We start from the raw sequence: 17,514 nt of genomic DNA, 5'->3' as shown, positions 1-17,514 counted from the left end.
AATTGTAGTGCAATTGTTCCTGAATACACTGATACTCCATATGTGGTAGAAAACTATTGTTTGGGCACATAGCAGGGCTTGGAAGGGAAGAAGCGCCATTTGAAATGGAGCTCAATTTTGGCTCAAGTAGATTGCGGATGCCATGTCACATTTGAAGAGCAGAAACCCCCACAAGTGACCCCATTTTGGAAACAACACCTCTCAAGGAATTCATCTAGGTGAGTAGTGAGCATTTTTAACCCTCAGACAATTCAAAGAATTGTACAATTTGTTACATAATTTTTCCTGAGTACGCCAATACTCCATATGTGGTCGAAAACTACTTTTGAGGCACAGTGCTTAGCTCAGATGAGAAGGAGCGCCATTGGAGTTCAGATTTTGCTGGAATTGTTTGAGGGTGCCATATCACATTGGCAGAGCCTATGAGGTGCCAGAACAGTAGAACGCCTCCATAACTAACTCCATTTTACAAACTACACCCCCCAATGAACTCATCTAGAGGTGCAGTGAGCATGTTGACACCACATGTGCCTAACAGAATTTTATACCATTGGTCAGTGAAGAAAGAATAATTACATTTTTAATACTAAAGTGTTGTTTTAGCTCAAAGTTTTCAATTTTTATAAGAGCTAATAGGAAAAAATTGTCCTCACAGTTTATTTTGCAATTTCTCCTGAGTGTGCCAATGCATATAATCGGGAAATACTTTTCAGGCACAGTGGAAAGCTCAGAAGGAAAGTAGCGCCATATTATAGTGCAGATTTTGCAGTTATGGTTTGCAGGTGCTATGACTCACAGGTAAAGGCCCTGTGGTACCAGAAAATCAGCTATAATTTTTCTAGATTTTTGCCAACAGAATCATGTCAGGGCTTGTGTTTTGCAGAACTGAGTTGATGTTTTTATTAGTACCATTTTCGGGCCATGACATCTTTTGATTGCTTTCTATTCTGATTTTTGGGAGGCAGAATGAAAAAAAACAGCAATTGAGACTTTTTTTTCTTTTTTATATGATGTTCACCGTGTGGTAAAAGTGATAAAACAGCTTTATTCTTCGGTTCAGTACGCTTACAGCGATTCTCCATTTACATAATTTTTTTTATGTTTTTCCGCTTTTACACATTAAAAACTATTTTATAGAAAAAATAATTGTTTCGCTGTATTCTGAGAGCTATAGCTTTTTTATATCTCCGCTGATGGAGCGGTATGACAGCTTTTTTTTGCAGGACAAGATTACTTTTTCAGCGATATAATTTTTATTTACATTTGAATTTTTGATCGGGTTGTATTCCACTTTTTTTTGCGGTATGATGAAAAAGCATAGTTTTTTTGCCACTTTTTTTATGGCGCTAACTATTGAGACAGTTTTATAGATTGGGTCATTCTGGATGCGGCAACATCTATTATGTGTACTTTTTTTTGTTTATTTTGTTTCTACATAAATATTCGTATTCATGGGTATATTTTTTTTTTACTTTTTTTAAATTATTTTGTGATTTTATTTTTTTTTTATATTTTTACATTTTTTTATTTTTTTACTTTCTTTACTTTTTTTACTTAGACCCTCTATGGGACTTCAACTTTTATTACTCTGATCATTGGTATAATGCATTTCAATGCACAAGCACTGCAATGCATTACACCTGTCAGTGTTACATTAACAGAAGCCTCTTACACCATGCTCCTGGCATGATCTAAACAGGTTACCAAAGCTGGCAGACTCGGAGGTCGTCATGATAATCTTGGGTTGTCATGATGACCATGGGCCCTCGTGATGACATCGTGAGGGTGCAGATCGGAAGGCAAAGGGAGCTCCCTACCTCTCCTAGCCTACTAAATATATAATCGATATTGGTTGCGGCATTTCGGGGGTTAAACAGCAAGGGGCATCACTCGGGCATTACTCCTGGCTGTGGCAGCTGGGGCTCGGCTATCACTTAAGCCGAGCTCCCAGGGGCTATTGCGCGTGCACAGCTCCTGTACCATGCATGATCGCCATGACTTACCTATACGTCATTGGTTGGGAACCCCTATACATCATAAGTACGTCAAATGTCATGGAGTGGTTAAGCAGTCTCCAATTATCGAACTTTCATTTTGTCAGCAGTTTCAGTCTTGCTTTATCAACTCTCTTGGAACGTCTATAAGGCTATATGCCCACGATGCAGAAATGCTCAGGATTTTTACCTGAGCGTTTCTGCATCTCCCTGGCAGAAAAAAACGCATGCGGATTGTACATGCGGATTGTACATGCGTTTTCCTGCCAGGGACATGCGGAAATGAAGCGTTATTCACTGGCATTTCCGCATGCGGGTTGACAAGCGCTTTCCAAGCGTCACTTGGAAAGTGCTTGTGACAACTAGGTCACACTATATAAATTCATGCAAACGGCATGGATTTATATAGTATGACCCGAGAGAGTGGTTAAAAATAAAAAAATAAACCTAATGCTTACCTTCCGATGGCCCCCGAGACTTGCTGCACTCCTGTGCTGGCTGCTGGCAGATCGCGCTACGCTGTACTGAAAAGACCTGCCGTCACATGACTGCGACGTCAGCGCAGGTCCTTCAGTCCTGCGCGATCTATCGGCAAGCAGAGTGAAGGAGTCTGGGGGCCGTCGGAAGGTGAATATAATCTTTATTTTTTATTTTATTCTTTTTTTTATGGTACCTGGGTGTGGAGGAGAGTCTCCTGTCCTCCACACCCGGGTACCGTCTGCACAATAGAACGCGCCAATTACGCAAGTACAGATGCAGTCTTGCTGAATTGGCGCGTTCTAATGTAAGTCAATGGCAGCGAAAACGCAGCGCTTCCGCAAAATTAATGGACATGCTGCGGATTTTTGAGCGCAGCATAAACGCTGCGGAAAAATCCACAGCATGGGCATTGAAAGTGCGGAATTGCATTGGAGACCATGGGGGAGGGTTTACCAAGCGTTTCTCAAGCGTTTACGCTGCGGAAATTCCGCAGCGTAAACGCTTGAAAAATGCATCGTGGGCACACAGCCTAAGGCTCCTGGAAGAAAGGGATGCCTCCTGGACTTCCAAAAAGTTGACAAATATCTCTTGCACTGCTGAATCCTCCAGGAAAGCAGCTCTTCTGGAAGATTTTCTGAATGTGGCACTGGGATGCTTGATCTTTAGAAGAAGCCACAGCATCCAGGTACAAATTTAGGGGATGAAAATGGGGCCTTGGAAGGATGATTTTCTTTAAAAAGAGGGCCTAATCATGAAGAAATTTTGACAATGTCTCGCATACACATTCCAGTATTTGACTTTTCTGAAAGTCGCCAAGTGTGATTTTACTTAGTTAGAAAAAGATTTGTGATCCAGTTCTCACAGAACACACAACCAAATTAAACATGTAGAGATGTAAAACTCGCTTTCTTAAATTCTGAGTTAAAAGGTAATTTAATAGTAAAGAATAGTATATAAGAGAAAGGTTGTAATAGACTATGTAGTATACACATATTATCTAGGGTGTCTATGATATCACTCTGTCTTCTCATTTTCATGTCACCGTAAGTGAGATTTCCCCCAGCTAAACACAAACCTGACAGATATTCACAACTACGCAAACCTGCTATTCAATTATGAACTGCGTGGGTGGAAAAATCTAAAAACACATCAAACATCATCTATAAAAAAACATACAAGGTAATGACTTGTATTATACAGCTTGTAGCGTCATGTCTGAGTTTTCTGGAATTTTGCTAACCATGAGAAAATATAGTGAAATATATATTAATGTGAGGAATAAAAATGTACTCTGTATTAGGGGGTACACATAGTACATCTCCACATGAAGTTTTTGGTTTAAAAGATGTTTATTGCTCCCCCATCTCCTCCTCACATGATAGTCTCAAAGATTTCTCCTGATGAAGATTTTTAAATGCCACTTGAAAACTTACCTTTTCAGAAAACCTTGCAAACTGCAATATCCCTGTCTCTATTATGCAAATGTATAGCCAGCTGCTAACCATTTCAATTCATTCCCTTTACCTTGTAGATTGTACACCATGGGCATACAACCCTGCGTTTCCCATTACAGGAAATAATGGTATAGCATTAGGATATGTCATCGTATTATGATCACTGGAAGTCTTAATGACGGCATCCCCTGTGATCCTGAGAATAAAGGTCACTGCCTCCTCCCTTCGCAATGACCTTTGCACACACAAAATTATTGCAATTACACATGTTTTGTTATACACGTTTGTTTCCTATGTGTGTATTGGAACAACACACAAAAAAACAGAAAAAAGGGCAAATTACATATAATTTCACATAAAACCCCCAAAATGGGCCGGACAAAACTGTTGATGCCCTCAACTTAATATTTAGTTGTTCACCCTTTGGGATAAATAACTGCAATCAATCGCTTCCTATTACCATCAACAAGCTTCTTATCCCTTTCAACTGGAATTTTGGACCACACTTGTTTTGCAAACTGCTCCAGGCCTCTCATATTTGAAGGGTGCCTTATCCCAACAGCAATGTTAAGATCTCTCCATAGGTGTTCAATGGGATTTAGATCCGGACCCATTGTTGGCCACTTCAGAACTCTCCAGCGCTTTGTCTCCATCCATTTCTGGGTGCTTCTTAAAGTATGTTTGGGGTCATTGTCCTGCTGGAAGACCCATGACCTAAAACAGCTTTATGACACTGGGCACTACATTGCAACCCAAAATCTTTTGGTAATCTTCAGATTTTAAGATGCTTTTCACACAGCCAAGGCACCCAGTGCCAGAGGCAGCAAAGCAACCCCAGACCATCTTTGGACCTCCACCATATTTGACTGAGTCAACTTCTCCCCTTTTTATCTGGTTTCAGGTGTGATTTTCATATTGCCCTCACCTGTTAATTGCCACAAGTGAGTTTGAATGAGCATCACATGCTTGAAACAAAGTTGGTTACCCATAATTTTGGAAAGGTGATACCACTTTTGTCTGGCCAATTTTGGGGGTTTTGTGTTAAATTATGTCCATTTTACCTTTTATTTCTCCGTTTTTTTTTGTCTTGTTCCAATACGCACAAAGGAAATAAACATGTACAGTACAGACCAAAAGTTTGGACACACCTTCTCATTTAAAGATTTTGCTGTATTTTCATGACTATGAAAATTGTACATTCACACTGAAGGCATCAAAACTATGAATTAACACATGTGGAATTATATACTTAACAAAAAAGTGTGAAACAACTGAAAATATGTCTTATATTCTTGGTTCTTCAAAGTAGCCACCTTTTGCTTTGATGACTGCTTTGCACACTCTTGGCATTCTCTTGATGAGCTTCAAGAGGTAGTTACCGGAAATGGTCTTCCAACAATCTTGAAGGAGTTCCCAGAGATGCTTAGCACTTGTTGGCCCTTTTGCCTTCACTCTGCGGTGACTGTGGAGGCCCGGTCATCTGGCGTAGCACCCCATCACTCTGAAAATCGGAGCTACCAGTGTAATATGTTACGGCTTCTCTCTGCTCTCTTGATCTCACTGCAGAGCTGTGTGTGATTATAACTGACACATCTTGAGGTTCCTTTCAGTGCTTTAGCCTCCATCTCACAGGCAGCCAGTGTTGCAGTGCAGCAGAACTGTGAGACTTGTAGTTTCACAGTGTTTGTAAGGAGACAAAGTTCAGCTGTTCATCAAGAATTGAAATTAAAATGGGTTAAATCAGCGCTGCCTGTGGAAAAGTGATGAGAAGAAGTTTTGACGTTTCACACTTCTTCATCAGGACAAACCACAGCTTTTGTCCTGATGAAGAAGTGTGACACTTTGAAACGCGTTAACTAATAAAAAGCATTCCTGAATTTCTGACTCCTCCTCAACACTGTCCCCCCGGCAGCGCAGATTTAACCCATTTTCTCTCCGATACTTGATGTTTTCATAGCCGTGAGTCTGCAGCAGCCTAAGCCTTTTTTCATCGGTTATGATTATATAAGTAGGTGGATGTGTTGCCCATATTCCCCCCCTTGAAGACATGTATATTGTTGCAATGTGTTGTGACGTTTGACTGATTAATAAGCTGTATTAATAGTGATAAGTTGTTTTCTGCGCAGCCACAGATAGTTGATAGGGACAGGTAGAGTTAATGGTTGGGAACTGCCCAGAGTGGGAGGGGCTAAAGCAAAGGGACAAAGGGAGTTTCCTTTCAGGAAGGCAAATAGGGCCTAGCTTGCAGCTAGAGCAGACATTAGATCTGATTAGTCAGCAGAGTCATATGAATTGGGTGTCCCTAAAATGAGCGTAGACCAAAACAGCACATAGCATAATCCACAGTGGAGATAAGGAAAAACCTTAGAAGGAGTGAGTGATTCTCCAGAGACAAGGTCTGGGGCAGGAAGCCTAGCGGCACGGTTTGAGTTATCTAACAGTCAAATGACAGACCAGCATTGAGAAGTAAAGCGGGACGAAGAGGGAGTGTCCCGTGTGGTAGTTTCAAGTGTCGGCAAGCTGAGAAGTTAAGTAACAGCCATAGTGGCACAAGTAGCGCCCCTAAGAGGAAAAGGATGTGGAACCGGGGGTTGAACAATAGGACTTTCACTTACTGGTTAGTGGTGCTGTTGTTGGAGATTAAGGAATCTTCTGAAGAGCTGTTCTGGGTGGCGGTGAAGCTAGAGAGAGATGCTAATGGGTAGAGTGATAGGAGCAAGCTCAGGAAGGAACGGAATGTTAATGAAAATGTAGTATGTTCTAAGAGAAACGTCCACAAAGTTTTGCACCCGCTATCCCCTGTACATACCTCTCCCTATGTTATTGTTCAGTTAAAGACAGTTTATTTTTGAGTAGAGGCCTTCCTCATTGAACTCTATAACATCTGGTCCTGGCCAGCCGAAGTCATCGGCATCATTCGGTATGCAAGGGCGTATTGCCCCTACAGCTAAAGTCCACACGCTGAGCCAGGACACCCACTTTCATGTAGCGTGCTGGGGCTTGAGGCATGAGTACCTCGCCAACGGCTTCCGCCCCGTGCCACGTTACAATCACACAACCCTATGAGGTGAGCACCGTTACCCACATTCTATTAATTTGAACCAGGTAATAAGACCCTATTGCACTTATTGTCTCCTTCCAGCTCTACATTATAAAGTTCAGTTGTTCTGTGCTGTGTTAGTTACATGTCTCACACTGGTAACTCCCCTTTTTATTTCAAATATGCTCTGGATGCACATTCTCATGTAGATCTATGTTTGGCCCATAGATCTTAACAGCTCATTTAAATATAAGAAAAATTATTCCCTTTAAGTGTACATTGCTAATGACTGGTAATGTAGGGGCAAGGTGGGGCCCAATACTGCACAAGAGCCCACCGCGGGACTAACTTGCCCACCTGTGGGCCAGTCCTAGCCTGGATACTATAAATGCTCAGCTAGTAGGCCATATTGACCAAAATACAACATTGATATACGGAGGACATCACGGTTATTAAAATTTTAAGAGTAGCAAAAATTAAAAAGAATAGGCATATAGTTATATACTTCGCCTATTAACTCCCAGTGCAAAACAAAATTTTGTTGTGGCCCACTATGTAGAAAATTGCAGTCAGCTTATTTTGTAATACAATAGAAGGAAGGCATACAGACATGGGGCGGCATGGGGCAGCGCTGGGGTCCTGGGTTCAAATCCCACCAAGGACAACATCTGCAAGGAGTTTGTATGTACTCCCCGTGTTTGCGTGGGTTTCCTCCGGGTTCTCCGGTTTCCTTCCACACTCCAAAGACATACTGATAGGGAATCTAGATTGTGAGCCCCGATGGGGACAGCGACGATAATATATGTAAAGCGCTGCGGAATATGTTAGCGCTATATAAAAATAAAGATTATTATTATTATATTATATACTCTTTCAGAATCTTTTACTTAATTACGCCATATGGATATATTTGACACATACAGTGTATTTAGAAAGTTTACACACCCATGTTTAAATGTCAGTTTTTAGCCATGTAAAAAAAAATCATACCAATAAGAATAATTTGAGAACTTTTTCCACCTTAATGACACCTATAATCTGTACAATTAAATCAAAAAAAACCTGAAAACCTTTTGGGTGGAAAAAGTAAAAAAAAGAACTAAACTAATGTGGATGCATAAATATGCACAACCTTAAACTAATACTTTGTTGAAATATTCTTTGCATTTATGACAGCATTCAATCTTTTTGGATAGGAGTCTAACAGCATGGTACATTTAAAATTTACAATTTTTGCCCACTCTTTTTTGCAGTAGTACTCCTAATCTGTCAGATTGTGAGTGTATCTCCTATGCACAGCGCCCTATATAAGGGGGCATCCTCTTCGTGTAGAGGAAGGAAAGGTTAATCATAATAATCGCAGATGCAGATTATTTACTTTAAGAGCAGTGAGACTATGGAACTCTGTCACATGATGTTGTAACAGGCGATTCACTAAAAAAGTTTAAAGAGGTTTTGAATGACTTTCTTGATAAATATAATATTACAGGTTATGGGTACTAGATTCTGTGATGGAACGTTAATCCAGGTAACTAGTCATATTCCCGTATGTGGAGTTGGGAAGAAATTTTTCCACTAATATGGGGCAATTAGTATCTGCCTCATGGGTTTGTGCCTTCCTCTGTAACACCATGTTCTGTTATAGGTTGAACAGGATGGACTTGGGTCCTCTTTCAAACTTAAAACTATGAAATTTCAGGATCTATCTGCAGAAGTATAGAGCACAGGTACAATATGTCATAAGTCAAGCCAGAGGTCAATAGTAGAACCTTGTATGAAACTTGTTTTTAGACACTGGAGATGGGCAACCGAAGACCTAGCTTAGTGACTTACAATATAAAATATCTAATAATATAGGGTGATTCACTCACTACTTTACCAGGAAAACTAGCTGTGACTTCTAATTCCGGCGGTGTTAATTAGTACAGTCACTCTGTATGGGCGAACACAACCTTTCTTGGCTGCTCGTTGACATGTGGAATATGACATGCCTGTCTCCTGGGAAAACCTGTACAACGATTTACGTGGAGATGACGGAAGTTGCTGTTTCACATCTTGAATTGTTTCCTCAGACATTTTCAGACGTCCTCCATCTTGCCTACCAGTAATGGTCCTGTACGATCCAGCTTATTCACCAATGACAGGATACACAGTTTGGGCAGCGGATTTTGACCTCCAAACTTCTTTAGAAACTCACTTTGGCACCTCTTGAAGGACTCAGTTTTCCAATAAGTTTTCACAATGAATACATGCTCATCCAAACTGTAGCTGTACATTGTTAACAAATGAAGAATAAATTCGTCAGGAGTGAAATGCAAGTGCCAAACATAAACTATTGGCACACAGAAAGGCGTGCAGCAAGTCTATCTCATAGTGAAGACAACCAGTGGGGCGACAAATTGGCGAGACCACTTGGCGTGAGGATGTTTCTCGTTGCTGAGGTTAACTGCACTCTCATGTCTCATGAACCAAAGTATGTACAGACCAAATTTCAGTACGGTCGACAGTCTCTTTTAGAAGTTATAACAATTTTTATGGGTAAAGTAGCAAGTGAATCACCCTGTATAAGATTTGATTTGGCACAATAAAGGCCAGAGTATGAGAGATGGTCACATTACATAAGGATTAAAAAGTGCTCCTTTAGCAAACTTGCACATATAATCCCCAGTAAAAAAAAATAAACTTAAAAAATGGTGAGTGATTAATCTACAGGTGATATTACAGCTCACTGACATTAATCACACTCACTTTCATATCATAACTATTTCTTCTTTGCTTATTTTTAGTATTAATGATAAGGTTTCCAAGTTCTAGCCAAGCACATTAATCCTTGATTCCAGGAATAGCCTTGGCAGCAATTCACTCACAAAATTCTCTTAGAAGAAGGTTGTGACCTTGAGTAAAATTATAATAAAATGTTAGTTCAGATCATACAGTAAGTAAACCAATTATGCTTGTGATGCTATAGTAAACTAATGACATTTCAGATTACTTTAACCCAAATCTGACTGTGGTATTTTAACACTAAAGAGGTTGTTTGGGCATACACTATTAGGACAGGTTATCAATGGCAGATCGGTGGACATTTGACACCATGCGCACCCATCAATAAGCTGTTTTTGCTCTGGTGCAGCTCCATTCAAAGTGTAGTGACTATTGACAGCTACTGCAACACAGCTTCTATGCAAAAAATTAGGATCTGTGCTGCTGCCTGGAAGCAGCCGCTACATTATGAACAGAGCTCAACTCAACACCTCCGTTCAATGAGTTTACATCCTGCTGCTGCTGGAGCAAAAAACATCTGATCGGTGGGGGCGCTGGTTGTCGGACCTCCACTGATCTGCAATTGATGACCTATCTTGAAGATAAGTAATCAATACTGCATGCATGAAAAATCCCTTTAAAGTGTATTCCAGCCTAAAATATGTTTTACCTATTGTGACAGAGTCACTGGTCTGATACACGAGGGGAGGTATGTATCACTTAGGATGCTCTCCTGTGTGAACTGAAACCTACTGAACTTCTGCCAGCATGTTATATGCTGGGGGCTTAACTCTCTTAAAAGGGTGTGGTTTTCTGGGAATGACAAAGAGAGTGGTAGGCCATTCCCCTACCTCCCCTCAGGGTGTGGCTAAGCAGGGTTAAATGCTCAGTCAGCTTTGTTTCTCTGTGGTGTGTGGTCTGGAGAGTGAAGTCTCCAGGCTGTGCTTGGGTGAAACCAGAGAACAACACCAGAGGACTGGTGTTGCTGAAGACTTCACTGTGCTACCTGCAGCGGGCAGAGCCTTTCTTACTATTGGACTCTGTCATACCTTATCTTTTTGTTTTTCCCGTTAACCCCGAGAGGGTCTGTTTATTTCTATGGGACACTGCTGGAGTTTATGCCACAGAATAAACCAGCCGGAAGTTAACCCAAACCTGGTGTCTTGTGTCTGCCTCTGGAGAGCTGAGCAAGTCGCTTTGCCACACGAATACTGATAAATGTTGGACCACGGCAGGTCTGACTGCTGGGACTCCAACTGACTGCTACAATCCACCAGCTGCACGACAAGTTGTGTGGAGAATTTATACACATTCTGATACACGGCCTAATGTAATTATTTTTAAAGTGGATAGAATTTTTTTTCTTTTTTGCTTTTCTTTTATACTGTACACATTGCCAATGCATGAGCATTTTGCTTTTTTGTCGGGTGATTGCTCTGCAAAACAGTCCAACATTGGGACAATCGAAAAGGAGCATTCTTACAAACTCGTTCCCTAAATGTTAGCTTATTCATATGCCTTAGGCGATGTGCACACGTTTAGTATCTGCAGCAGATTATTTTGCAGCAAAAACTAGAGTGTTGGCAGGAAAAATGTTGTAAAATTTGCATGTTTTGCTGTGTTTTTACTTGTGTTTTTTCTCCATGAAAAACGCTGCAAAAACTCTGAAAGAATTAAAACGCTGCAGATTTTAAAAAACACTTTGAATGTTCAAATCTGCAAGGAAAAATAAGCATCATGTGCATAAGTCTTCAGAAATCTTGTTCACTTTTCTCATACTGTAAAGAGTTACATTTTTTTCTACAGCAAAATGTGGCAAAAAATGCAATATATGAATATGAACAAGCTCTAAGGTTATGTACACATTGTATATTTGCAGCAGATTTTTATGTACTTAAAATCAATGTTGTCATAACAAAAAACACTGCTTAAAATATGCATTTTACATGTGTTTTTACTTGCATTTTTCCCATTTAGTTGAATAATTGAAAGAATTTACGTGCTGCAGATTAAAAAAAAAAGCTGGATGCCAATGAGTCTATTGATGGCTACTGTTAACGTGGCTGTTTCTCAAACTTTTCTCTAAATGTTCAGTCCACATGGAGCCTCTCATGTACAGCCAAGAGCTCAAGAGCTGTGTCTCATTGTAATATTATATTCTTACAGGTGCCGGGATGCCTTCTAAGGTGAAGATTCCACTCGTTATTTCCATTTTGTTTCTCTTGATCAGCGTATCTGTTATCATTGCAATTGCTTATGTTCAGATTCACCAAGAACGTTCCCTCTCTCCTGGTTTAAAGGTACATAATATATGTAAATATGTAAGATATACATTGCCTTCTCAGTTTATTTTGGTCTGAATTTTTTTTAAATTCTTTTATTTGAAAATAAATTCACTTTTCTTTTGTGTTCCTAAAAAAAAAAAAAGAAAAGAAAAATGAAACATGTTGAGAAATAAATTATCATTTACATACTTGGAAATGTATTGAAGATTCTTGTGTGAAGAAGACCTGTCACCTCTCCTTATAGAAATACTATGGGTACTTTATAAATATTTGAAATAATTGTATTCTTTATGAAATAACAGTCCTGTGGCATCTATTTTAGAAATCTGATATGTTCTGTTCCTCTTTTATTCTTCCTGGAAAATTATGTATAAATTGACAATTGGGTGTTGCCCGTCATAATCTGACATTGTCCAATCAGTGTGGACATACTCCACTGACAATAGTATTCTACCCCATGTAAAGTGAACAGATATGTTTAGATTACAAATTACATTTACAGAGCTTGTTCCAGCTACTTTCTTCATTGTAAACTGGAGTGTTCTTTATGCAAATTTCTAACCCGCAATTCATTATTAGCAGGTGTTTTAAAATGAAAATAAAATAGAAAAACTTCTGCTTGCATTACTATTAAAGGGAATCTGTCACCAGGATTTTCCTATCTCATCTGAGAGCAGTATCATGTAGGAAAAGAGACCCTGATTCCAACCATATATCAGTTAGCTTACTGTGTGCAGCAGTTGTGACACAATCAGAGTTTTTAGATGTAGAATGTAGTAGAGCTCAGAATGCTGCCCCCGCCCATACCACAGCTTTCTATGTACATTGTATAGTGACAGTGAGCTGCTAATAAGAGGAGGGGGCATGGTCAGACCAGGGCACACTGTGCATCAGTCCTCAGTCAGTCTCCAGATGATAAAACATTCATTGTATTGAAACAACAGCACACAGCCTAATAAGTGACACATTACAACCTAAAAATTCCTCATATAATATTTTCTCCCATTAAATCCTATAACCGATACAATAAACCAAAACTCGAAGATCAATTACATAGTCTAGGTATCATGTGGAAAGAGAATCCACCATAATAATAACCCCCAAAAAGATTAACCTAAACAAATATAAGGAGACACAGTGAAAGTATCAAAAATTCCTTTATATACCATTATAATAACATAATTCTATATTTGGTAGACAATCTGTTAAAAAATATCTATTGAGACCACAGGTTACCTGGCTGAGATATAACCTAACCGGTACCTAGGAAAGAATATATTACAGCAGCAAATAAGTGAAACAATTCATAGACTCAAAGAAGGCAGTATCAATATTATATAGGTTACAAGTAACCATATATTTCTACGATCGGGTCATGTTAATAAATGACAAACTGATACTTTAATGAGTACAAAAAAGCACAAAAAGTATAAGAAGGGCTAGCTTGCAATGGAAGAAACTAAATATATGTAATACTATTGCTATATGCATCTGAAAGCATACAAAAATATCTTGCAAATGCTGTCAATATGATCACAGTCAGGCATTAATCTGCGTGCCAGGCATGTAGAGATAACTAACAGGTTTAGTCCAGATAATTAATTTAGTTGATGTTATCTAACATTTTAGGATAGTGGCAGATTATTGTATGCAGGACCATGGGGGTGCATTTTATTGTATGCAGGACCATGGGGGGTGCATTTTATTGTATGCAGGACCATGGGGGGTGCATTTTATTGTATGCAGGACCATGGGGGTGCATTATATTGTATGTAGGACCATGGGGGTGCATTATATTGTATGCAGGACCATGGGGAGCATTATATTGTATGTAGGCCCATGGGGGTGCATTATATTTTATGTAGGCCCATGGGGGTGCATTATATTGTATGTAGGCCCATGGGGGTGCATTATATTGTATGTAGGACCATGGGGGATGCATTATATTGTATAGAGAACCATGGGGGTGCATTATATTGTATGGAGGACCATGGGGGGTGCATTATATTGTATGGAGGATCATGGGGGTGCATTATATTGTATGGAGGACCATGGGGATGCATTATATTGTATGGAAGACCATTGGGGGTGCATAATATTGTATGCAGGACCATGGGGGATCATACTGTGTTGGGGTCACCATACTTTGCTGGGGAAGTTGAGGTGGAGAACAGTAGGGTCATTACTGTAGTATGTGCATGTAGAGGAATTCACCATGGGGGTATCATATGGTGTTTGGCGGGCACTTTTGTTTGCATAATAGTTTATGGGGGCAATGAAAGAGGAACCAATTAGAACTTCTGTTATAGAGCCCTATGATTTCTATGTACGCCCCTGCTAGTAAGTATACAACACTGAAACGTTAAAACGTCTCCTCTCCTTTGCTTTATATTATGGTATATTACCTGACAGTCCTGCAGTAGCATTACCTGCTTAGATGATCTTGCTCTGATCTAGACCCTTCCACTTCTAGAGGCCTAAAAGACACTTCAAAGAAAAATATCACATCAGTTCACCCTGGTTAGGTATCGTTCAATCTAATAAGGGTTCGGTGTACGGATAGAGACCACAGACCAGCTCCTGGATGAAAATGGTCAGGTAGAAGGCAGGAAGGCATTGAGCAACCTCATTGGAAAGGACTATAGTTTTTTCCATTGCACTTGCTGGATGTCTTTTTGCTTTCTACCTAAATATACAATGGCTGTAATCTGTAGGATTGTAGAATGCAAAGAAATATTTACCTGTCATTCATTCTTACATGGGCAGGGCCTTTATTTGTGGATGCTGATATACATTTGGAAAATAAACCACAGAAATGCTGTAAAACTTTGTTTATACAGTGTTTAGAAAGTTGATACTCGAGCAGTCATAGTAACGGGTACTCCCAAAATGAAATGTAGGATTATTATTACATCATCCAAACACACTGGTTTTCTAAATCTTTTTTTCCATCCAAGATGAAGTTTAGTGGATATAGTAACATAACAGATCTTGTCTTGTTTCTATTCCTATACCACCTGCTCTATGGGAATTCATGTCAAGAGCTTTTAAAACTCACACAGAAGTTTGAAAAACATTTTAGCGTGGTATTATCCTATAATAATACTTTATTTGCAGGGGCACGGTTCATAAAAACTGAAATCCATCGGTCCAGGGAGTAGCGACAATGCTTCAGAATAATTTATGTCCGCTGTTGCCAATTGGAAGTGCTCCATAAATATTGATGTATACAGCTAGTATTAAAGGCTTATACATTACTTTCTAAAACGAGTCCCAATGTGGTGTTAAAATAGAAAAAACAAATCTATACTCACCAGGTGACCCTTTGCCGCTCCTCCATATCACTGCCCTGTCTTGTCTTGATGTTACAATTGAAATAAGTATCAGCTGTCATTGGTGTTTTCAGTGTAGCATTTTTAACATGGGTATGACCGCAACTGATCACACATATTCTCCTAAACATCAGATTGATTTCAGCAGAGCCACTGATATGCAATAACATAATTAAAGATGGGGCTTGTAAAAGGGAAACTGACAGCTGATACGTGCTGCCCGATATACAATCAGCATGTATCAGACACTGGCTGGATGATCTCAGCCAGGTATGTTGGACAGGCGGGTCCTGGCAGCTTCTCCCTGCACTCTCCCCTTGAGTGACCCGTTTCTCCCTGCATGAGTGTATGTTGAGAGACCTGTCACTCCAGGCCAGTGGATAGACATATGTACATACACAAAGCATACACATATGTACATATATATATATACATAGCACATACAGCGGGTGAAATAAGTATTGAACACATCACCAATTTTCTAAGTAAATATATTTCTAAAGGTGCTATTGACATGAAATTCTCACCAGATGTCAGTAACAACCCATCCAATCCACACAGGCAAAGAAATCAAACCATAGATGTCCATAAATTAAGTTATGTGTAATAATAAGAAATGACACAGGAAAAAAGTATTGAACACTTTAAGAAAGGAAGATGCAAAAAGCCATGGAAAGTCATGACACCAGCTGAAATCTATCAGTAATTAGAAAGAAATCCTGCCACTTAGTGAAAAATAATATCAGATGGTTCAACTGATGGTCTATAAAAAAGGTGTCTCGTTACCAAGGTGCCACACAAGAAACATCTCATGATGGGTAAAATAAGTGAGCTGTCTCTACACATTCACATCCTTATTGTTGCAAAACATACTGATTGAATTGGTTACAGAAGAACTTCTCAACTACTGAAGCTTCTAGTGAGCACTACTGGTGCCATAATCACAAAATGGAAGGAACATCATTTCACCATAAACCAGCCACAACCGGGTGCTCCCCGCAAGATTTCAGACAGAGGAGTGAAAAGAATTATCAGAAGACTTGTCCAAGAGCCAAGGACCGCCAGTGGAGAGTTACAGAAAGACCTGAAATCATCAGGTACAATTGTTTCAAAGAAAACTATAAGTAATGCACTCAGCTTCCATGTGTTAGAATCTATGTTGTTTTACTATCGGCCATCTTGTTGTGGTTTGCTGGCTTCTAGTCTTTTCCTCTGGTGCTGGGTTTCTTGGTCACGTGATCTCTGAACCCTTTATTACTCAGCACCTGGCTCTCATTCCCCGCTGGACATCAGTGTTGTAACGCTCGTGCTGTGGCTAAGTAGCCTTGTTTAGTTCTTCTTGCTGTGGATTATTGTTATCCTGGGACTTCTTGTTCCACCAGTTTTGTTTCCTTTAATTTTCGTTTCTGCAACTATCTTTTCTGTTAGGAGGTCTCCTGCTTTTGCTCCCAGTCCTTAGATCTTTTAGGGACCCCTTTCCCCGTCCTACAGGTCTTCGTTTGAGTTCAGTGCAGGAGTTTCGGTGGGGCTATTCATAAGGAATAGGACACCCACCCCAGCGTAGGTTTAAGCTGAGTCTCAGTGCAGGGACAGCTTTTCCCTCCTATTCCTTAGTTCTAAGTTGCAGAACATAACACCATGGCCTGTATGCATGCTCACCATGCAAGACTCCATTGCTAAACAAAAAGCATGTTCAAGCACATTTAAAGTTTGCTCAACAACATTTTAGACAAGCCTATGAAATACTCAAAGATTATAGTCTTGTCAGATGAGACCAAAATTGAACTCTTTGGATGCCATAATACACACCTTGTTTGGAGGCCAAAGGGCACTGCATATCACCCCCAAAACATCATACCAACAGTGAAGTTTGGAGGTGGGAACATCATGGTTGATGAATGCATAAATGTACGGAGACATTCTTGATAAAAATCTGCTGCCATCTACCAGGTTGATGAAGATGAAATGAGGGTGGACATTTCAGCAAGACAATGATCCCAAACACACAGCCAAGGAAACTCTCAGTTGGTTTCAGAAAAAGAAAATAAAGCTGCTAGAATAGCCCAGCCAATCACCTGACCTGAATCCAATAGAAAATGTATGGAAAGAACTAAAGCTCAGAGTTCATAGAAGAAGCTCACGGAACCTTCAGGATTTGAAGAGTGT

At 39.8% G+C, this 17,514-nt stretch overlaps 1 protein-coding gene across 1 annotated transcript in view; it reads left to right on the top strand.

Annotated features, from left to right (window-relative positions):
* ENTPD3 (ectonucleoside triphosphate diphosphohydrolase 3) overlaps positions 1 to 17,514 on the top strand; it is an 88,984-nt gene that overhangs the window by 14,428 nt on the left and 57,042 nt on the right. The window contains exon 2 of the mRNA XM_073678055.1: positions 11,898 to 12,031. Within this exon, the coding sequence (XP_073534156.1) occupies positions 11,906 to 12,031 (126 nt within the window). The 5' untranslated portion in view covers positions 11,898 to 11,905. The remainder of the gene's footprint in view (positions 1 to 11,897; positions 12,032 to 17,514) is intronic.

The sequence above is a fragment of the Phyllobates terribilis genome, unplaced genomic scaffold (assembly GCF_046119375.1).
Source record: "Phyllobates terribilis strain yellow unplaced genomic scaffold, ASM4611937v1 Scaffold_4__5_contigs__length_816908805, whole genome shotgun sequence".
In the NCBI taxonomy this organism is placed as follows: domain Eukaryota; kingdom Metazoa; phylum Chordata; class Amphibia; order Anura; family Dendrobatidae; genus Phyllobates; species Phyllobates terribilis.
Note: the sequence above shows the minus strand (reverse complement) of the source record. Positions and strands in the feature narration are given on the sequence as shown.